Here is a 23,779-nt window from a genome sequence, read left to right as displayed (position 1 = left end):
CTGGCACTGCATGTGGCAGCTTTATCTGCCTCGCCACAGCACCAGCCCCTCTATGCAGTATCTGGAAAGAGAACTCTGATGTCTGAAACTGTGACGTCAGAGAACTGGAAACTGGGTGAGAAAACCACAGAAGAACCCAGCAGCCCATCAACCACTTCAGACAAACATGGCCTGCATCTTGGCCATCCTCACTGCACTAGTTCCAAAGTCTTACAGTTTTGCCACAGGACTCGGTGTTTTCTTCTCGCTAGTCTCTGGATTAGGACTTAAGAGTAGTAGACTCAAACCACTACACCTTGCCTTTGTGGGACAGTTTGTGCGCATAAAACTGCAGGAGCAGCATAGACAAACCAAAACAAGTGCTGCTGTGATTGAGATTTCGTTGTATTTACTCTTCCAGGATCAGTTTGAGGATTAGTGCTAGAGCCAGGTACCACCATCCTTAGACAAATTAAAGGGCTCTGTTCTGCCATAGGATTTCCATGTGAATATGCTTCTCTGCTCCCTTTTCACAGCTCCATTTTCAGTTTCTCATTATTCATGACGTGGAGCAAGCACCGGAACTTGGTGGTCAGGAGTAGGGACTTGAGAGCTATAATGCCTTGTTGAATTCTGGCTTTAACACTTACCAGTTAAGGGCTCCACCTGCAGTGCCAGAATCCCATAATGGCAGTGGTTTGAGTCCTGCTGTCTGCGATGGCCTGGGAAAGCAGTAGAAAATGGCCCAAGTTATTGGGCCCCTGCACTGCTGGGAAACCCAGAAAAAGCTCCTGGCTTTGAATCAGCCCAGCTCCTGTCATTGAGGCCATTTAGGGAATGAACCAGTGGATGGAAGACTTTTCTCTCTCTCTCTCCCTTTCTCTGTAACTCTGCCTCTCACATAAATAAATAAATAAATAAATTAATTAATTAATAAAATATTTTAAAAAAATACAGGAAGGAGGCCTGGTGCCATGGCTCACTTAGTTAATTCTCCGCCTGCGGTGCCGGCATCCTATATGGGCCCCCGGGTTCTAGTCCCAGCTGCTCCTCTTCCAGTCCAGCTCTCTGCTGTGGCCTGGGAGGGCAGTGGAGGATGGCCCAAGTGCTTGGGCCCTGCACCCGCGTGGGAGACCAGGAGGAAGTACCTGGCTCCTGGCTTTGGATCGGCCATTTAGGGGGTGAACCAACGGAAGAAAGACCTTTCTCTCTATCTCTCTCTCACTGTCTGTTACTCTACCTGTCAAATAAATAAATAAAATCTTTAAAAAGAATACATGAGGGGGCAGCGCTGTTTTGTAGTGTGCTAAGCCACCGCCTGCAGTGCAGCATCCATATGGGCAATAGTTCTAGTCTTGGGTGATCCATTTCCAATCCAGTTCTCTGCTATGGCCTGGGAAAGCAGCACCCTTGTGGGAGACTTGGCAGAAGTTCCTGGCTTCAGCTCAGCCCAGCTCTGGCTGTTGCAGCTATTTGGGGAATGAAGCAACAAATGTAAGACCTTTCTCTCTCTCTCTCTCTCTCTCTCTAATTCCACCTCTCAAATTTACATTTTTTTTTTTTCTCTATTTGAAAGGCAGACTAACAGAAAGGTGCAGAGAGAAAGAGATCTTCTATTCACCAGTTCACTCCCCAAATGGTACAATGGCCAGGACTGGGCCAGACCAAAGCCAGGAGCCAGAAACTCCATCAGAGTCTCCCATGTGTGTGGCAGAGGCCCAAGTACTGGGGCCATCTTCTGCTGCTTTCCCAGGTGCTTTAGCAGGGAGCTGGATCAGAATTGGGATAGCCAGTATCCAAACCTGTGCTGCACTATAGGAGCTGGCATTGCAGGTGGCCGCTTAACGTCCGGCAACACAATGCTGGCCCCCTTGTTTCCTGAGCATTCTGAGCTTCAGTTTGTTCATCTGTAAAACACAGACGATAAATCTCCCTACGTTCTGAAGTAGTTGTGAGGACTAGATGAACTGATAATGTTAAGCCCAACACAGAATAAATGCAGTATTTCAACTTGGTATATAAAATCAAAATCAGTAGTGGAGTTATAAATTGGTTTTGCCGGCGCCGTGGCTCACTAGGCTAATCCTCCACCTTGCGGCGCCAGCACACCGGGTTCTAGTCCTGGTCGGGGCGCCGGATTCTGTCCCGGTTGCCCCTCTTCCAGGCCAGCTCTCTGCTGTGGCCAGGGAGTGCAGTGGAGGATGGCCCAAGTGCTTGAGCCCTGCACCCCATGGGAGACCAGGAGGAGCACCTGGCTCCTGCCATCGGATCAGCGCTGTGCGCCGGCTGCGGCAGCCATTGGAGGGTGAACCAACGGCAAAGGAAGACCTTTCTCTCTCTCTCACTGTCCACTCTGCCTGTCCAAAAAAAAAAAAAAAAAATTGGTTTTTATTAACCACATGTATTGATATGTTGCTTTTATCTTTATTGTTGAATGAGAAGAACTATGGTGTTCACCAGTGAGTGAGAGAGAGTTGCGTATTGGTTTTCCTCATGAATTCATACTCAGTTTCTATGTATTACAGTTCTGATCTGGAAACACCTAAACCACATTATAATTTTAGGTTATGTTTTTGACAATGGATTCTTGATACAGTGTAATACTCTGGTTTCTGTGTCTTTCCTGAACTTGAGTGGTTTCATAGGAGGTTTCTTCACTGGTGAATGCAGAAGAATGGATTATTACCTGTCAAAATGTGCTTCTTTTGGAGCTACTTGTGACACAAGAGGAGCTTGTCTTTGGTTCACAATATGATAATACTTGAGAATATCCATTGTTCCCAGACCTCTTGGTATCCAACAAAATATCAGTCACCAAAAATTTAAAAGCTAAATTTACATGTATTGAGGGGCCGGTGCTGTGGGTTAAAGCCCTGGCCTGAAACGCCGGCATCCCATATGGGCCCCGGGTTCTAGTCCCGGCTGCTCCTCTTCTGACCCAGCTCTCTGCTATGGTCTGGGAAAGCAGTGGAAGATGGCCCAAGTCCTTGGGCCCCTGTACCCACATAGGAGACCCAGAAGAAGCTCCTGGCTCCTGGCTTCGGATCGGCACAGCTCCAGCCGTTGCAGCCATCTGGGGAGTGAGTGAGCGGATGGAAGATCTCTCTCTCTCTACCTCTCTGTGACTCTATCTTTCAAAAAAAAATTTACGTGTATTGAGTATTCAGTTATGGAATTGAAATCTTTAAGATTGTATATTTGGAGCTGCTGTTGTGGCGCAGTGGGTTAAGCCGCTGCCTGCAGCACCAGTATCCACTATGGGTGCTTGTTCAAGTCCCAGCTGCTCCACTTCTGATCCGGCTCTCTGCTATGGCCTGGAGAAGCAATGGAAGATGGCCCAAGTGCTTGAGCCCCTGCACCCATGTGAGAGACCTCGGTGAAGCTCCTGGCTTTGGCCTGGCCCAGCTCTTGCCATTGCAGCTATTTGGGGAATGAACCAGTGAACGGAAGATTCTCATTCTCTCTCTCGCTCTCTTCCCCTCCCCCTCTCTTCTCCCTCCCTGTAACTGTACTTTTCAAATAAACAAGTAAGTCTTTACAAACAAACAAACAAAACCAGGAGCTGGCATTTGTGAGGTTGTCTGGAGTGATATTTTAAATTTATTTTACCTCGTTGGAAGCACATCACCAGCATGCTGAGCACATGGAAAAGTCAAATGGGATTCATGAGTACACCTACAGCTGTTCATTTTCAGCAAACCGACTCAGCTGTTTTCTTTGCTTGGTTGGTAGGACCCTTTGGATCCCACAAGATCGGTGATTGTGATCCGCTCCCTGGTAGCAGATGGTGTCGCAGAAAAAAGTGGAGAACTATTGCCTGGAGACCGCCTGGTTTCAGTCAATGAGTACTGTTTGGACAACACCACACTTGCCGAAGCTGTGGAAGTGTTGAAAGCTGTGCCACCAGGCACTGTACGTCTTGGCATCTGTAAGCCTTTGGTGGTAAGTGTTGAATTTTGTTATTCTAAGGATGTGGCTTTTGGACAGATGTACACCTGGCCTTGAATACCTGATCCACTGCTCACTTCATGTGTGAACCTGGGCAAGTTTCTTATGGTCCTTGACTTACACATTCAGAATAAATGCTAGCTGCTAATACTATTAGTTAGCCTGCTGCCACTTCTGTCATTTTCATCGCCATGCTTTTCGCACAGACTTTTAAGTGCTCATCATGTTCCTCTTTGGACATTTAAACAAGTGTTTTTGTATTTTCACTTTCATGTAGGAATGATGTCCAGATGGCATGATAACTTGAAAGCCAGTTAACCATGTCACTTTAACCATAGATTGATGAGATTTCATATGCTTTTCTAACCAACACAGCACCTTGCAACCCCTAGTACTAGAACCCCTACCAGGTCAAGCCATCATGAAGTTGTCATGTTGCTTATTCGTATGTACTGGGCCAGGTCACTGTTCTTCATTGAAGGCTACAGTGAAGTTGTTGAGATCTCTGGAGAAAAAAAAAATGTGACAGTGAAAAGTTTTCAGCCAATTTTTAGCTATTATTAAGTACTTATTGTATATCAGTCACTCTCTAAAGCCCTTTATGTGTCTTAGCTAATTTCATCCTCATAGCAACTTTAAGTGAAGTGGATGTCTTATTACTCTCACTAACAGATGAGTTAGTCCAGGTACAGAGCATTGAGTAACTTATCCAAAGGTCTTGTAACTGGTAGAGAACACAGCTGGAATAAAAACTCAACAGGGCAGATTTCACATCCTGTGTTTTCACCACAATTCTCTGTGTTCCGCTTTTGTTTCATTTTATTTTTAATGATTATTTATTTATTTGAAAGGCAGAGTTGGAGGGAGGGAGAAAGAGCACGAGAGAGATATCTTCTGTCTGCTAATTCACTCCCTAAATGACTGCAACAGCCATAGCTGGGCCAGACCAAAGCCAGAAGCCAGGAGCTTCTTCTAGGTCTCCCACGGCCATACGAGATACTTGCATCACAGGTGGCGGCTTTACCTGCTATGCCACAATACCCACCCCTATATTCTTGTGTTACCATGTTGTCATGTGTTTGATTTGTGTGCAGTGTGAAATATATAGGATGGTTCTAACAGTGTTGGAATAGATTTCAGGAAACGTGGGCTCTGTTTCTAGCTTTGCTGTGAGTTAGCCCAGTGGATTCCATACTCAGATATGCAATAATTACCTAGGAAGTGGTTAAAATACAGCTTCCCAAGATGTACCTTCAGAGATTTTTTTTTTTTTTCAATATTTGTTTATTTTATTTGAAAGGCAGAGTACAGAGAGGCAGGGGGCAGAGGCAGAGAGGGAGAGATCTTCCATCTGCTGGTTCATTTCCCAAATGGTCACTATAGCAGAGCTGAGTTGATCCAAAGCCAGAAGCCTGGAGCTTCTTCCAGGTCTCCCATATGGGTACAGGGGCCCAGGGACTTGAGCTATCTTCCACTACTTTCCCAGGCCATAGCAGAAAGCTGAATCATAAGTGGAGTAGCTGGGACACAAACTGTCACCCATATGGGATGCTGGCATGCCAGAGAGAGGCCCAGCCTACTACGCCACAGTGCCAACCCCCAGAGATTCTTATTTAGTAATTCTGATTTGTTTTCAGTACTCTGCCTCATGAATGGATCACATATATGATTCTGATGTCAAATTTTACGTTTTGAGAAACATTATTATACTGGTACTTTGCTTAATAAATGTATCACTTTTCTTCTCTGGGCCTATATTTTTTTCATTTCTTTTTCTTTTTCTTTCAAAGATTTATTTATTTGAAAGGTGGAGTCACAGAGAGGGAGAGGGAGAGAGAAGTCTTCCATCTATTGATTTGGTCCCCTAACAGCCGCAACGGCCAGGGCTGCGCCAGATTGAAACCAAGAGTCAGGAGCTTCATCTGTGTCTCTCACATGGGTGCATAGTTCCAAGCACTTGGGCCACCTTCAGCTGATTTCCCAGGTGCATTAGCAGGGAGCTAGATGGGAAGTAGAGCAGCTGGGACTTGAACCAGTGGCCATATGGAATGCCCATGCTGTACCATAGCCCCAGCTGATTTTTTTTTTTCTGAAGACACTGGACAAGACTAGAGAACTCTGAAGTTCTTTCTAAGCTCTCATGTTCTTTTATTCCAGAAAATATATTACATGAATAGCATACTACACATGTTCATAGATAGACATACAGATGGCTATGTTCAGATAAAGGCAGGTTTATATCTAGAGATTGAAATAGATTCAGTTATTACATATAGTATTTTGCATTGAAAAATCTCAGTGTGACCCCCATGTAATCCTTTGTTATTCTTTATTTATTTATACTTAAAAATGCCTGTAAATTACACATATTAGAAACTTTGAAGTTTTCACAATGGAACGTGATACATTACTAAATCAAGTTTTTGACGTTTTGTCTATTTGCTGTGGGTATTGCAATAACATGATGATGGCATGAAGTGCCCAGTTTGATTTTTTTTTAATAAATTGAGGGCAATGCTATTAATACTTTCATGGGACTTCATTTTCTTGGTATTTTAGGATATAGCAGGAACATTATCTAGATTTTTCTACCTGATTATTTCCCAGATTTTTATGGTGCATTGGGAAATCCCAAACTGTTTATGTCTTATGGAGCTTAGCACAATCCTAACTTTGTAGCAGTTTTCGCAAGTGCCCGGCCAATCTTAAAAAAAAAAAAAAAAAAAAAGAAAGAAAGAAAGAAAAAAATCCAGGGCTTAGTACCAAGTGGCTGCGGAGTCCTGTATTATTTCTGGCACGGGGAGAACTGCAGAAACCCCAGGACCCCAGAGCATTACTCTGGAATGTTTTGGAAGATAATAATCGTGGATGGAACTCTTCCCCAGGCTTCTTTGAACGAGTCAAGGCTGCCAGGATACTTAGGAATGGAAGCCCAGTAAAGGGATTGAGAGAAAGTTCAGTTTTAAGACTTTCTTTTTTTTTCTTTTATTGCTAATTCACTTTTTAAGTATCTTGATTCTGTTAGGAAAACTGCTCGTGAGCTATAAATAGTGATTCAAAGAACCTGACCTGGGTCTTCTCTGAAGTCTTTTTCTGTCTTGTGGTACAGTTTTTGGCTGCTTATGTAATCAGCTGATGTACACCGAGCATTTCCTTAGTCCACAGTGGGGTAGAGAATATGAAAGAAGACCCAGTATCAGTTGGAGCAGAAAGACTATGAATACATAATGGTTAGAGGAACAAAATTTTTTTATTGTCTTGTATTACATAGTTATATATTTATATAATATACCTTATATTGTGTATTTGCATCTTAACCACAAATATTTCTATTTATATATTATATATATTTCTATTTCCACTATTCTATTTCTTTTCTATAAACTTACATCAAAATATACATCCCCAAAATATGTATCAAATATATACATCAAAATATACATCCCCAAAATATATATCAAATATATACATCAAAATATATATCCCCAAAAAAGAATGAACTGACTTTAAAGATTGCGTGGTGTCTTCAGAACTAAGAGGACAAACTCCCAGTGGAGCTTTGGAGCCAGACAGCTGGGGCGTTGCTCAGTGCTCTGATTAGCAAGGCTGTGTGTCCTTGGTGCACTCCTTTAACCTTTAACCTCATTTAACTCATTTAACCCATTTTGCTCATCTGTAAGAGGGATTGCATGTCAGGGTAATTGAGAACACAGGCTCTGGAGTAGACAGCCAGGTTTAAATTCTGGGTGTGTAACTAATTATGTAATGCTGGGCATATTACTGTGCCCCCTTTTATTCATCAGTAAAATAATCAGCACCTACTTCTTGGAGTATATGTCAATATGATAATTAACATGTTTAATATATTTAAGTACTTAAATTATGTTTGGTACATAGATAACTAGATAACTATATTTATATAGATAGGGTCTCTTCCTGAGAGAGTGATTTTTCTTTTTTTGCCTTTAAATTTTTATTTACTTGTATTTGAAAGGTAGAGAGAAAGAATCTTCTATCCACTGGTTCACTCCCTAAATACCTGCATTGGCTTGGGCCAGTGCTAAAAGCTTGGAACTCAGTCTGGGTCTCCCCCATGGGTATGGTGGCAGGGACCCAACTACCTGAGCCGTTACTTGCTGCTTCCCAGAGTGGTCAGTAGCAGAAAGCTGGAATGAAGAGTGGAGCCAGGACTTCAACCCAAGCACTCCAGTATGGAATTTGGGTACCCTAAGAAGTGTCTTAACCACTATGCCAAATGCCTGCTCCTGATTTTTCCTTCAGGAGTACTTTAAAAAGAGATCTGAGAACTTTTTTTTTTTTTTTAACTTTTATTTAATGCATATAAATTTCCAAAGTACGACTTATGGATTACAATGGCTTTCCCCCCATACCGTCCCTCCCACCCACAACCCTCCCCTTTCCCACTCCCTCTCCCCTTCCATTCACATCAAGATTCATTTTCGATTATCTTAATATACAGAAGATCAGCTTAGTATACATTAAGTATGGATTTCAACAGTTTGCTCCCACACAGAAACATAAAGTGAAAAATAATAGATGATTTTTTTAAATGATGATGAAATCAGAGCAGACCTATTGTCATGTTTAATCCCAGTGAGAGTCAAGTTGGGAATTGATAATTTCTTTCTTTTTTTTTTTTTTTAACAGAGGATCAGTTTAGTATGCATTAAGTAAGGATTTCAACAGTTTGCACCCCCATAGAAACACAAAGTGAAATATATTGTTTGAGTACTCGTTATAGCATTAAATCTCAATGTACAGCACATTAAGGACAGAGATCCTACATGAGGAGTAAGTGCACAGTGACTCCTGTTGTTGACTTTACCAATTGACACTCCTGTCTATGGCATCAGTAATCTCCCTATGCTCCAGTCATGAGTTTCCAAGGCTATGGAAGCCCTCTGAGTTCTCCAACTCTTATCTTGTTTAGACAAGGTCATAGTCAAAGTGGAGGTTCTCTCCTCCCTTCAGAGAAAGGTACCTCCTTCTTTGATGGCCTGTTCTTTCCACTGGGATCTCACTCGCAGAGATCTTTTGCCAGAGTGTCTTGGCTTTCCATGCCTGAAATACTCTCATGAGCTTTTCAGCCAGCTCCGAATGCCTTTAGGGCTGATTCTGAGGCCAGAGTGCTATTTAGGACATCTGCCATTCTATGAGTCTGCTGAGTATCTCACTTCCCATGTTGGATCACTCTCCCCTTTATTTACTCCATCAGTTAGCGTTAGCAGGTACTAGACTTGTCTATGTGCTCCCTTTGACTCCCAGTCCCTTCACCATGACCAACTGTGAACTGAAACTGATCACCTGGAACAGTGAGATGGCATTGGTACATGCCACCTCGATGGGATTGAATTGGAATCCCCTGGTATGCTTCCAACTCCACCACTTGGGGCAAGTCAGCCTGAGCATGTCCCAAATTATACATCTCTTCCCTCTCCCATTCCCACCACCATGTTCAACAGGGATCACATTTCAGTTAATTTTCAACACTTAAGAATAACTGTGCATCAATTACAGATCTAAACCAGTCATATTAAGTAGAACAGATAAAAAAACTACTAAGAGGGATAATGTATTTAGTTGTTCATTAACAGTCAGGGCTATGCTGATCAAGCCACCATTTCCCATAGTGTCCACCTCACTCCAACAGGTTTCCCTCTTGGTGTTCAGTCAGTCGTCACCGATCAGGGAGAACATATGGTATTTGTCCCTTTGGGACTGGCTTATTTCACTCAGCATGATGTGTTCCAGATTCCTCCATTGTGTTGCAAATGACTGGATTTCCTTGTTTCTTACTGCGGTATAGTATTCTAAAGAGTACATATCCCATAATTTCTTTATCCAGTCTATCGTTGATGGGCATTTAGGTTGGTTCCAGGTCTTAGCTATTGTGAATTGAGCTGCAATAAACATTAGGGTGCAGACCTCTTTTTTGTTTGCCAATTTAAATTCCTTTGGGTAAATTCCAAGGAGTGGGATGGCTGGGTCGAACGGTAGGGTTATCTTCAGGTTTCTGAGGAATCTCCAGACTGACTTCCATAGTGGCTTGACCAGTTTGCATTCCCACCAACAGTGGGTTAGTGTCCCTTTTTCCCCACATCCTCGCCAGCATCTGTTGTTGGTAGATTTCTGCATGTGAGCCATTCTAACCGGGGTGAGGTGAAACCTCATTGTGGTTTTGATTTGCATTTCCCTGATTGCCAATGACCTTGAACCTTTTTTCATGTGCCTGTTGGCTATTTGGATTTCCTCTTTTGAAAAATGTCTATTGAGGTCTTTGGCCCATCTCTTAAGTGGGTTGTTGGTTTTGTTTTTGTGGAGTTTCTTGATCTCTGAGAACTTTTAGGTCAAAAGTTCTCTGAGAACTTTTGACCTAAACATGGCTTTCTGTCTTAATTATTAATGAAAGTTTGTTCCAGTGAAACAAGCTGCATAAATTTTATCATGTACTTGCACAAGAAAAGAATTAATCTAAAGAGGGTTTGAAACTAAGATATTTTCTTTCTTTATTTTGTTATTATTACAGATTTCATGTATTCCATATATAGAATTTTAAGCCCATAATGATATCGCCCATTGTCCCTCATTCCCACCCTCCTTCCTCCCTCCTTTTTTTCCTTTTAACTTGTGTGATGACATACTTTCAATTTACTTTATAGTCACAGGCTTAATCCCCCACTAAATAAAGAACTCAACAAGTAGAAAGTAGAAAGAGCACTGTTCCCCAGAAATATAGACAAGGGCTCTAAACAGTAATCAAATCTCAAATGTCAGTTTTACTCCTATACATTACATTTTTCTGTACTCTGTATATTAGCTACAGCAAACCAAAGAAAACACAACATTTGTCTTTTAGGGTCTGGCTTATGCTAAGGTATTTTCTTGATTATAAACTGGTTTATATTTTCAGGAAGATGATAAAGAAGAAAGTTGTTACACTTTACATTCAAGCAATAATGAAGATAAGACTGAGCCTTCAGAAACAATTCATGATATAAATTCATCTTTAATACTTGAAGCACCCCAGGTATTTAGTGAATTTATTTCCCATTTGAATGATTTACTGTGAGCTAAATTTTCTGTGAAGAAGATGAAGCTTATCCCCACTCTTTTGGCTAAAATGATACAAATTAAGTCCCCTCTGTCTTTTATAACTTTGTTTAGTTAAGTATTTTCCTTGCTGTATCTGAGTGCTTCTCTTACTAATACAGGCAAGATGTAAGGCATTGTCAAAGAATCAACATACCTTATTTCATATTATTAATATGTTTCTAAAGGTTTTTGGGGGATTGGAACATATCATTGAAAATAAACCTGCATTTAAAAGACGATATACAAAAACAATTTCTTTGTAAATATTTTCTCAAGAAAAGTTATTTAGTCCGACCCTGCTTTATGGTTTAATTTTAGAAAATGTGTTTTGAAGCTTTTCCTTTTCTTTTCTTTCTTTTTTTTTTTTTTTTTTTTTTTTTTTTTTTTTTTTTTTTGACAGGCAGAGTGGACAGTGAAAGAGAGAGACAGAGAGAAAGGTCTTCCTTTTTTGCCGTTGGTTCACCCTCCAATGGCCGCCACGGCCGGCACACCGCGCTGATCCGAAGCCAGGAGCCAGGTGCTCCTCCTGGTCTCCCATGCGGGTGCAGGGCCCAAGTACTTGGGCCATCCTCCACTGCACTTGCTGGCCACAGCAGAGAGCTGGCCTGGAAGAGGGGCAACCGGGACAGAATCTGGCACCCCGACTGGGACTAGAACCCGGTGTGCCAGCGCCACAAGGTGGAGGATTAGCCTAGTGAGCCGCGGCGCTGGCCACTTTTCCTTTTCTTATTAAAAGCTGAATTGTGCTCTTGTTACTCTGTCCAGTTAGATAGTGGTTGTATTTCATGTGATAACAACTGCCTGGTGATATTCCTGGTATTTGTGTGTAAACACATCTCAAGCTGAGACACATTTTTTTTTTTTTTTTTAATTTCTTAACCGTGTGGTGTGTTCTGTTGTGTCCTCTGACAGATCTTTTTTTGGAAATAACCAAGTTGCAGTATTTATTATACAGTGTCAATTTAAAAGCTTCACCACAAGGATCTTTAGCTATAGGGAGGAATCAATGGGGAAGAGTAGATTTTTGTCAGGAATTTATATTTGCTAACACTTATTGAATAAGACTTAAAACAGGAATTGCCACTGATCTCTTAGAAGGAATTTGCATCATTTACCTGGGGCCCAGAGGTGCCCCAGAGTTAAGTCGAAGGCTTAGCAAATCCATATGTTCCATCAGGCACTAGCCAGGAAGTCAACAAAGTTCTGCACTGTTAGATTTAGTGGTATGTATTAGCTATTCTGATTAGTGAAATATAAATTAATTTAAAAGTATACTGTATTCATTCCTTTGTTACATATTTTGAACACAGATAAAAATATATTTCTAATATATGATATACAAGTATCATAAAAGAGACTCAAAGTAAAAAATGGTATTTGAAGATTCACAGAGCCATAATTTCTTTTGATTACTTAAGCTTGAAAATCCTGACCTTTTAAGTCTTAGCTTTCTTAAGTAACAGTGTCAAGTGCATGCATATTTATATAACACCTTTTGTAATAGGGACATGGATGAAATATTGTGAGCGGTTTAATAAAATTTGTATTTCTCATAGAGAATGTTCAGGTGGTTAATGTATGATTAGAATAACCCTTCATTTTGGTAAGGACAGATTTTTCCCTCTTATTTTTACTGTGTGTTCTCTTTCTGGCTGGCAGTTATATAGAAATGAGGGTGTATTTCTCCTTGTTTGTAGTGGAAACATGCAGCTTATGTACATGCTAGCTGTGTATGGGCATATAAGAAAGTATCTCACAGTGAAGTCAGTGTTTTTGTTTCCCAGTGACTATGTATAGTGCCACCTTAAGACAGGTGTTGTTTAACATTTTTTGCAACTTTTATTTACAGGAATTTAGAGATGAGCCATATTTTAAAGAAGAACTTGTGGATGAGCCATTTATAGATTTGGGAAAGTCTTTCCAATCCCAACAAAAAGAAATAGACCACAACAAGGAGGCCTGGGAAATGCATGAATTTCTGACTCCTAGATTGCAGGATGTGGGTGAGGAAAGAGAAATGCTTGTTGATGAAGACTATGAGCTATATCAAGATCACCTTCAGTCCATGGGCTTGTATTCCTCATCACACCTTCAGGAGGAGACTCCTGTGCCCTCCGTGGATGAACTTCACTTCGGTACCCACTTTGGCACACAGTGGCACTGCAGTGACCCAGCCGAGTCTCAAGAAGCAAGACTGGCCAGGAGTATGTATTCCCAGGAGATACAGCCGTATGGCTGTGGCACAGAAAGCATGGTAAGGAGTCATAACAGACCTTCCACTTCCTCTGCTCTTCCTGCCCATCCCTGTCTCTGCCTCCTGTAACTTTGAAAAAAAAATTTAGTAGGTCTTTTTTATAGTTAACTGTTATTTACAAGATATACCGTACAGTATAGAGCTGTAAGTATAAGCTCTTTTTTTTTTTTTTGTATTATACGACTTGAAAATAGCAGTAGGTTTGCTGTTGTAACAGTTTCTTTGCTTTGCTTTTTTAGTGATGTTTTTCTTCTAATTTCTCATTTTAAGGAAGAGCTGTTTGTTTTGTTGTTGTTTTTAATTCCTTCAGGAAAACTCTCTTGTATGTTTCTCATTTATTTGGCAGGGAAAATCTAGGCAAAATTGGTTGAAAATGTATTATTTATACCTTGGTCATCCACAGTGTTCTCTGTATTAAATATATTACAAAAAACTCTAGAAGATTATACTTGCAATCCTATCTTTATGCAACTTGGCAGTAAATCATTCTATCTTGATACAGTTCTCTCGCTAGTAAACTTTATTTTTTATAAAATTGTGATTAACCAGTAAGAATTCTTTCATTAGCATTTTTAATGTTTTACTTTTGTTTATTCAGGCAAATAAAAAAAGACGTTTTGTTTTATTTTTAAAAAATGTATTTGAAAGGCAGAGTTACAAAGAGAGGAGGGAACAGAGAGAGAGAGAGAGAGAGAGAGAGAGAAAGAAAGAGAAAGGGAGATTTTTCATCTCCTGATTCATTCCCAAATGGCCCAAAGGCTGGGACTGGGCCAGTCCAAAGCCAGAGCCCAAGGCTTCTTCAGGGTCTCTCACATGGGTGCAGGGGCGCAAGGACTCGAGCTGTCTTCCACTGCTTTCCCAGATGCGTTAGGAGGGAGCTGGATTGGAAGTGGAGCAGCTGTGTCTTGAACCATGCCATCATCACAGGTAGAGGCTTAACTCGCTATACCACAATGCCAGCCCCAAAAGACATTTTGTAAAAAGGCAACTTCAGCAGTGTTCCCTTGCTGAAATTTGCAAGTTTCCTGCTGTGATGTACAAAGTGTGCCTGCTTTTGTAGCGTGGTGCTACTGCCTTTATGGGACCCTGGAGATTTCCTCCTGGTAGAGGGCTTTTGGGCAGAGAACAGAGGTTTTTGGAGTATGTGAATGATCCTGGATGTGGAAGAGGTGACGCAAAATTGTTCAGTGAACTCCATGGACATTGGTGTTTTCCATCTTGCCCAGGCTCTTTCCTGTATCTGAAAATGCCTAGACCCAAACAGAAGGCCCCTTCTATATCCACAAGTGAATATTCATAAATACTCAATTCCTTTTTAAAGAGTTAGCAATTGTTATTGCTATACTCTTCTATAATAAGAAAATTTTCCATAGTTGGCATTGTGGAGTAGCAAGCAAAGGCGCCACCTGTGACACTGGCATTCCATATAGATTCCAGTTCAAGTCCCAACTGCTCTACTTCCAATCCAGCTCCCTGCTAATGCACCTGGGAAAGCAGCGGAGGATGACCCAAATGCTTGGGCCCCTGCACCCACCTGGTAGACCCTGATGAAGCTCCTGGCTCATCACTTTGGTCTGGCCCAGCCCTGATATCTTCAGGGTCCCGTACATACAGTAGTACCAAGCCTTGCCCTGCAGAGGGACTCACAAGCATTTGCAGGAGGGTGAGGGAAGAAGGAAGCAATCACCAGTATCTGCCCTGTGAGAGCCATTTGGGGAGTGAACCAGTGGATAAAAGATCTCTCTCCCTGTCTCCCTCTCACCCACCCCACCCCATAACTCTGACTTTCAAATGATAAAATAAATCTTTAAAAGAAAAAGAAAAAATTTTAACTTATCCAACTAAAAGGAGATCTGAAATATAAATCCATTTTAAAATATAAATTTTTAAGGCTGTAGACTAAATAATCAAATGTACATCCATATTTATAAGTTTAGTTAAACCCTATAAAATGTTAATTTTTTGCCTATTCTTACATTTAATGATCTAATTTTATTCACATTCTTTCAATGTGTATTTAATGTCAGTGTCTGCATCATCAGTGGAATCACTTTTTGATCATTTAGCACAACTTTCCAAACATGTCATCTTCATCCTATTTAGATTGTTTGAGATACAGTGATTTCTGAATTCCTACTGTCACTCAAAATTTTCTCCTTCTCTCAAGTACTCATTTGCATAACAAGTTTTTTAAATCCCTCATAAGCTTATATTGAGGCTCTTGACAATGTAAGCACTTGTTCTACTGTTTGTTAAAGTGCTCTTTAAAAAGGAATAGTCAATGCTTATAATTTGAAGGACATGCATCCTAATTACTTAATTTCCTAGCTTTTCTTTTTTGATTTCCCACAACTCATTGAGCCATACTTGCTTGTTATAACTATTTTCTTCTGTAGAAAGATTTTTATTTGTTCATTTATTTTATGTGAAAGGCAAAGAGACCAAGAGAGATCCCCCATCTACTGGCTCACTCCTCAAATGCCCACTACAGCTGGAGCAAGGCCAGGCTGAAACCAGTAGCTGGGAATTCATGTTGGGTATCCCATGTGGGTGGCGTGGATCTAACTACTTAAACTATCACCTGCTGTTTCCCAGGGTGCTCATAGGCAGGAAGCTGGAATCCAGAGTAGAACCAGGGTTTGAACCCAGGCACTCGTATGTAGGATGCAGATATTCCAAGTATCATCTAAACTGCTTGGCCAAATATTCATCCTAAATATCTGTATTTTAAAACCTGTAAAATATTAACTTTTTGCCGATTCCCACATTTAATATAAAGTTATAGAGGTGACCTCTGTAGATTGCACAAACTGACATTGATTGTTTTGATTGGTATGTTGATTGATTGGTATGTCTTGCCTAAACCATTCTGTGTTCTCTTCAAATACTCATATGTTCTTGCTGGAGGCACTGACGTGTCCTCCCATCCGCAGTGATGACAGTTAACCCTTACATGTTTAACTACATGGCTTGGATCCTTATTCTTCCATTTCTCATCACTGATGGACCCTTGTGACAATAATTTATTGTTTTATGTACTGTAGAGTTTGAATATCCCTCATCCAACCTGCTTTCTGAATTTCTGATTTTTTTTTGGATATGCACATATGTAATGAGATATCTTGGGTAGGGGGCCCAGATCTAAACATAGAATTCATTTATGTTGCATATACACCTCTTAACACATAGCACAAATATGACTTTATACAGTATTGTTAGTGTAGCTGCATTTTGACTGCAACCTATCACATCAAGTCCACTTGTGGTGTCAGGTTGGTGATGAAAAAAGTTTTGAATTTTGGAACAATTTGGATTTTCAGATTAGGGACATCTTGTCTGAAGTTATTTAAAATTTTATTTTAATTGACACATATGATTGTACATATTTATGGAGTACAGTGTAGCATTTTAGTACATGTATGCAATATGTAATGATCAGGTAACTGGCATGTTATCTCATACATTTATCATTTGTTCATGTTGGAAACGTTCAAAGTCCTCTTTACTAGCTACATTGAAATATTCAGTGAGTTGTTGTCAACCATAGTTATCCTAGTGTACATTAGAACCTATTCCACCTGTCAAACTGCACCCCTATACTCATTAACCATCTTCTCCCCATCCTTCTCGGGCTATGGTAACTACCATTCTCTGTTTCTGTGAGATCGACCTTTTAGCTTCCATATTTAAGTGAGAACATATAGTCGTTTTCTTTCAGTACCTAATATATTTTACTTAACGTAAAGTCCTCCAATTCACCTCTGTTGCTGCAGATGACAGAATTTCATTTTTTTGCAGCTCAGTGATATTCCACTGTGTGCGTATATCACCATTTCTTTATCCATTCATTCATTAATGACATCTAGGATGATTGCAAATCTTAACTTTCCTGAATTCTGCTGCAATACACATGCAGGTGGAGAGGAAGGATATACTGATTTTAATGCCTTGGGATATATACACAAGTAGTGAGAAGGTTGGATCATATGGTAGTCTTCTTCCTAGTTCTCTTAGGCCTTGCATACTGTTTGCGTAATAGCTGTGCTAATTTTCATTTCCACCTCAGTATGGAAGATTTCCCCTTTTTTTGACTCCTCGCTAGCAATTGTCTTGTTGGTTGGTTTTGGTCTTTTTTTTTTTTTTTTTTTAAGATATTCACTTATTTGAAAGGCAGAGTTACAGAGAGGCAGAGGCAGAGGCACAGAGAGGTCCTCCATCTGCTGGTTCACTCCCCAAATGGCTACAACTGCTGGGGCTGGTGTGGTCCGAAGCCAGGAGCCTGGAGCTTCTTCCAGTTCTCCCACATGGGTGCAGGGGACCAAGGGCTTGGGCCGTCTTCCTCTGCTTTCTCAGGCACATTATCAAGAAGATGGATTGGAAGTAGAGCAGCCAGGACCCAAATGAGCGCCCATATGTGATGCTGCCAGTGCAGGTGATGGCTTTACTTGCTACGCAACAGTGCCAGCTGCTTTTGATCTTTTTAATAGTCATTCTTACTGGAGTGAGATGATACTGCATTGCGATTTAATTTGCAGTTTCTTGATAATTAATGATGGTGAGCATTTTTTCATATTCAGTTGGTCATCTGGATATCCTCTTTTTGGAAATGTCTGTGCAGTTCATTTACCCATTAAAAAAAAAACAGATTATTTGATTGATTTCTGTTTGAATTATTTGATTACATTATATATTCTAGGTATTAAGCCCTCATTGAATAGTTTGCAAATATTTCCTCATGTTCTGTAGGTTGTCTCTTCACTCTATTGATCGTTTCTTTCTTTGTGTAGAAGCTTTTTTAAAAAGAAAAAAGATTTATTTGTTTGTTTATTTATTTGAAAGGGAGAGAGCAAGTACAAGCACGCATGAGAGAGGAAGATCCAGTGCTCCATTATAGGATGCTGACATTGCAAGTGGCAGCTTGCCCTGTTGGGCCATAGTGCTTAGGCCCTATATAAGAGCTTTGTAGCTTGATGTAATCCCATTTGTCAAGTTTTGCTTTGGTTGCCTGTGCTTTTAGGGTCATAACTGAAAAGTCTTTGTCTGAACCAGTGTCCTGAACTGTTTCTCCTATGTTTTCTTCTAGAGGTTTCAAATTTCAGGTCCTTGATTGATTTTGAGTTGTTTTTGTCTCTTGTGAGACAAGGGGGTGTGATTTCCCTCCTCTTTCCATGGGTGTCCAGTATTCCCCAGCACTGTTTATTGAAGAGACATTCTTTTTTTCCATTGTATGTTCCTACTGCATTGTCAAAAATCAGTTGAGGGCCGGCGCCACGGCTCACTAGGCTAATCCTCCGCCTTGCGGCGCCGGCACACCGGGTTCTAGTCCCGGTCGGGGCACCGGATTCTGTCCTGGTTGCCCCTCTTCCAGGCCAGCTCTCTGCTGTGGCCAGGGAGTGCAGTGGAGGATGGCCCAAGTACTTAGACCCTGCACCCCATGGGAGACCAGGATAAGTACCTGGCTCCTGCCATCGGATCAGCGCGGTGCGCCGGCCGCAGCGCACCAGCCACGGCGGCCATTGGAGGGTGAACCAATGGCAAAACGAAGACCTTTTTCTCTGTCTCTCTCTCTCACTGTCCACTTTGCCTGTCCACAAAAAAAAAAAAAATCAGTTGACTGTAAACACATGAATTTAGTTTTTGGGGTATCTATTCTGTTCATTTGTCTGTTTTATGGTAGTATCATGCTGTTAGGATTACTATAGCTTTGTAGTATGTCTTAAAGTTAGGTATTTTTTATTGTTTTATTTATTTTTTTAAAGATTTATTTTATTTATTTGAAAGAGTTACAGAGAGAGGTAGAGATAGAGAGGTCTTTGATCTGCTGGTTCACTCTCCAGATGGCCACAAAGGCCAGAGTTGTGCTGATCCGAAGCCAGGAGCCAGGAGCTTCTTCTGGGTTTCCCACATGGGTGCAGGGGCGCAAGGACTTAGGCCATCTTCTACTGCTTTATCAGGCCATAGCAGAGAGCTGGGTCAAAAGAGGAGCAGCTGGGACTAGAACTGGTGCCCATCTGGGATGCTGGCGCTTCAGGCCAGGGCTTTAACCACTGTGCCACAGCGCCAGCCCCAAAGTTAGTTATTGAAAGGTTTACAGCTTTGTCTTTTTTCCCCTGTAATATACTCGAATGCTGCAAGTCTTGACGAGATTCACAGTATCCATTCTGATCGTATTTACAAATATGTAGTTCCCAATAGTCTTCTATTTGGAGGATACTTTCCAAAAGGGTCAAAGAACATTATTTCTTTCTTGGTTATTTAATATCTGTTTTGGGCTACAAATGTAGCTATATTTGTGGAATACAATTAGTACCAAAGTACTTTATTTGTTTTATTTTTTTATTTTTCAAAGATTTTTTATTTATTTATTTGACAGGTAGAGTTACAGACAGTGAGAGAGAGAGATAGAGAGAAAGGTCTTCCATCTAATGGTTCACCCCCCAAATGGCCACAACTGCGGGAGCTACGCCGATCTGAAGCCAGGAGCCAGGTGCCTCTTCCTGGTCTCCCATGTGGGTGCAGGGGCCCAAGCACTTGGGCCATCCTCCACTGCTTTCCCGGGCCAGAGCAGAGAGCTGGACTGGAAGAGGAGCAACCAGGACTAGAACCTGGTTCTAGTCTGCCCATATGGGATGCTGGCACTGCAGGTGGAGGATTAACCTAGTGCGCCACAGCGCTGACCCCAGTACCAAAGTACTTTAAATTTTGTGTCTGCCACCACATTTTAGTTGAATGGTAAAAGCATGAAGGTTTACAGATTTACTTTGGCTTTGGTAAGTTTTTTAAATTCACCATTTACTATTTTAACCCTTTTTAATGCATAATTCAGTGATACTTGTGGGCTGAGCATTTAGCCTAGCAATTAAGACTCCTGTGTCCCTTATCAGAGTGCCTGGGTTTAATACCTACTCTTGATCTTGATTCCACTACTTCTTGCTAATGGAGAACTTGGCAGGCTTCAAGTGACTGGGTTCCTGCCATCCATATGACAGATGTGGATTGAATTCTAGGCTCTTGGCTTTGGCCTAGTCTGTGCTGGCTGTTGTGGGCATTTGGAGAATGAATCTGCAGATGAAAATTTCCTCTTTTTCTCTCTCTCTTTCTCTCTCCCTCCTCCACTCCCTCCCTCCCTCCCTCCCCCTTTCCACTTCCACCCTCCCTCTCCCTCTCTTTCTCTGCCTTAAAAAAATTTTTTTTTTAAAAATTTACATTATTGTAAAACAACCATCATTATCCATTTCCAGAACTTTTTATGTTCCTTCACTGAAACTCCTTGAACAATAATTGCTCTTTTCCATTTTCCCATTCTCTGGAAACCAATCAACCATGTTTTTGTTGTCTAAGAATTTGACTATACTAAGCTCCTCGGAGAATTCAGATGATACAATATTTTCCTTTTGTGTCTGGCATATTTCACTTAGTGTAGTGCCTTGAAGTTGCTTACATGTGTCAGAACTTGTTCCCTTATTTATTTAAGTAAATAATATTTCCTTGTATATATGTTGAGGAGAGAAAGTTTTTCCTGTACCAGTTTGGGTCTATGCCTCTAAGAATGCAAATTAAACTGACAAAAGATATTAAAAAGAGAAAAAAATTTATTTGTATGCATATGAATATGAGAAAACAAATAGTTCACTAAATGGTTAAAGAAGATTTATGTGTCTAACTTCTTAGAAAAGAGAAGGGGAGGGGCCGGCGCAAGGCCATCGCCTGCAGTGCCAGCGTCCTATGTGGGCGCCAGTTCAAATCCTGGCTGCTCTAGTTCTCTGCTGTGACCTGGGAAAGCAGTGGAATATGGCACAAGTGCTTGGGCCCCTGTACCCGTGTTGGGGACCCATAAGAGCCTCCTGGTCCTGACTTTGTATCGGCACAGATCCAGCCATCCTGGTCAGTTGGGGACTGAACCGGCAGATAGGGGAGCTCTCACTCTCGCACTCGCTCTCGCACTTGCTCTCTCTTCCGCCCCTTCTCTCTGCCTCTCCCTCTCTCACTGTGTAACTCTTTCAAATAAATAAATAAAAATATTAAAAAATAAACAAGAGAAGGAAAAGTTTCTAATGGAAGAAAAAATTTGTTTAAGAAAGCAGATGAGTATTCAGGAGAACAAATGGGAGATAAAGTTTGTGATAAGGTTTACTTATGTAGGTTTGAGTTATCCTTTCTTGTACTTCATGTCTATTACACTCCTCAAAAGGGAATTTATAGTAGGTTTATTCTCAGTATTGGGAATAGACCCACCCCACCCCAGGAAGGAATTTTTGACAGTGAAATTTCCCAGAGGTTATACTCATAAATGAGGATCAGTGAAAAGGCTGCTTTCTGCATCTGTCAAACTTCAAACCTCTTTAGCTTAAAACCATCTTCATGGCCAGCGCTGCAGCTCACTAGGCTAATCCTCCACCTAGCGGCGCTGGCACACCAGGTTCTAGTCCCGGTCGGGGCGCCGGATTCTGTCCCGGTTGCCCCTCTTCCAGGCCAGCTCTCTGCTGTGGCCAGGGAGTGCAGTGGAGGATGGCCCAAGTGCTTGGGCCCTGCACCCCATGGGAGACCAGGATAAGTACCTGGCTCCTGCCATCGGATCAGCAGCGCGGCGGCCATTGGAGGGTGAACCAATGGCAAAGGAAGACCTTTCTCTCTGTCTCCCTCTCTCTCACGGTTCACTCTGCCTGTCAAAAAAAAAAAACAAAAACAAACAAACAAAAAAAAAAAAACCATCTTCATAGGCACTCTGGCATGCTGAGTGGATACCTACATTTATCCCACAGTGTTTTCCCATTCATATGTTGATGGATCACTGGCTTGTTTCTTATATTTGGCCATTGTGAGTAATGTTACTATCAATATTGCTTTCAGTTCTTTTGGGTGTAAACCCAGAGCATGGAATTGCTAAATCACATGATCATTTATTTTTTTTTTTACTTTTATTTAATGAATATAAATTTCCAAAGTACGGCTGATGGATTACAATGGCTTCCCCCCCCCATAATGTCCCTCCCACCCGCAACCCTTCCCTTTCCCACTCCCTCTCCCCTTCCATTCACATCAAGATTCATTTTCAATTCTCTTAATATACAGAAGATCAGTTTAGCATACATTAAGTAAAGATTTCAACAGTTTGCTCCCACACAGAAACATAAAGTGAAAAATAATAGATGATTTTTTAAATGATGATGAAATCAGATCAGACCTATTGTCATGTTTAATCCCAGTGAGAGTCAAGTTGGGAATTGATTTTTTTTTTTTTTTACAGAAGATCAGTTTAGTATACATTAAATAAAGATTTCAACAGTTTGCACCCCCATAGAAACACAAAGTGAAATATACTGTTTGAGTACTTATTATAGCATTAAATCTCAATGTACAGCACATTAAGGACAGAGATCCTACATGAGGAGTAAGTGCACAGTGACTCCTGTTATTGACTTTACAAATTGACACTCCTGTCTATGGCATCAGTAATCTCCCTATGCTCCAGTCATGAGTTTCCAAGGCTATGGAAGCCTTTTGAGTTCTCCGACTCTTATCTTGTTTAGACAAGGTCATAGTCAAAGTGGAGGTTCTCTCCTCCCTTCAGAGAAAGGTACCTCCTTCTTTGAAGACCTGTTCTTTCCACTGGGATCTCACTCACAGAGATCTTTCATTTAGGGTTTTTTTGTTTTTGTTTTTGTTTTTGTTTTTTTTTTTTGCCAGAGTGTCTTGGCTTTCCATGCCTGAAATACTCTCATGGCTTTTCAGCCAGATCCGAATGCCTTTAGGGCTGATTCTGAGGCCAGAGTGCTGTTTAGGACATCTGCCATTCTATGAGTCTGCTGAGTATCTCGCTTCCCATAAGGAAATATTATACTGTTTTCCAAAGCAGCTGGATCATTTTACTTCTCCCCCAGCAGTGCACAAGTTTTTGGCTTCTTCATATCCTTGCTAACCATTGTTGTTTTCCAGGTTTATTTGTGTGTGGGTGTGTGTGGGTGTGTGTGAAGTGCTAGTTTATTATGGTTTTCCACTAGCATTTCTTTAATAATTAGTGATAATGAGCAACCTTGCATGTGCTTATTGACCATCTTTATTCTTTGCAGAAATGCCTGTTCAAGCCCTTTTGCCCACATCTTAAAGATGTGGCTCTGAAGATTATTCATCTAAGGGAAACTCTGTGTTCTTATTTTTTTCTCAATTTAGGAGATCAAGGCTGTCATGCTCACTGCATTGAAGTCCAGGATTTGAGTATCAGTTAACTTAATTGCCATTAACTTCAAAATAAAACATCCAAATGGTCCAAAATTATTGCAGAAATTCTTCTTTTTAAGTACTTAATGCCTGCTCTCTCCTCTCTGTTTCTCTAAGAAATTCTTATTTTATTCTAAGCAAACTAACCCTATCTCCTTTATCACCCCTATTTAATATTTGAATTGAATTCTGTATTCTTTAGCCTTTATTAGGTATCTGATATAGTTACAACTTGATCTATATTCATATGCTGTTTAGGGAAAAGCC

General features: G+C 41.0%; 1 protein-coding gene across 25 annotated transcripts in view; it reads left to right on the top strand.

The window, feature by feature from the left end:
* The window catches only part of PATJ (PATJ crumbs cell polarity complex component), a 452,303-nt gene that overhangs the window by 130,051 nt on the left and 298,473 nt on the right, over positions 1-23,779 (top strand). For all 25 annotated transcript variants that reach the window (XR_016237308.1, XM_089337289.1, XM_070078398.2 and 22 more), the window contains exons 18-20: positions 3,712-3,921; positions 10,859-10,975; positions 12,890-13,294. Coding sequence is in view for 24 of the 25 variants with exons in the window: in XM_089337289.1 (XP_089193415.1) it covers positions 3,712-3,921; positions 10,859-10,975; positions 12,890-13,294 (732 nt within the window). In the remaining variant the exon portion in view is untranslated. The remainder of the gene's footprint in view (positions 1-3,711; positions 3,922-10,858; positions 10,976-12,889; positions 13,295-23,779) is intronic.

The sequence above is a fragment of the Oryctolagus cuniculus genome, chromosome 7 (assembly GCF_051225735.1).
Source record: "Oryctolagus cuniculus isolate XC-2025 breed Fujian yellow rabbit chromosome 7, ASM5122573v1, whole genome shotgun sequence".
Taxonomy (NCBI): domain Eukaryota; kingdom Metazoa; phylum Chordata; class Mammalia; order Lagomorpha; family Leporidae; genus Oryctolagus; species Oryctolagus cuniculus.
Note: the sequence above shows the minus strand (reverse complement) of the source record. Positions and strands in the feature narration are given on the sequence as shown.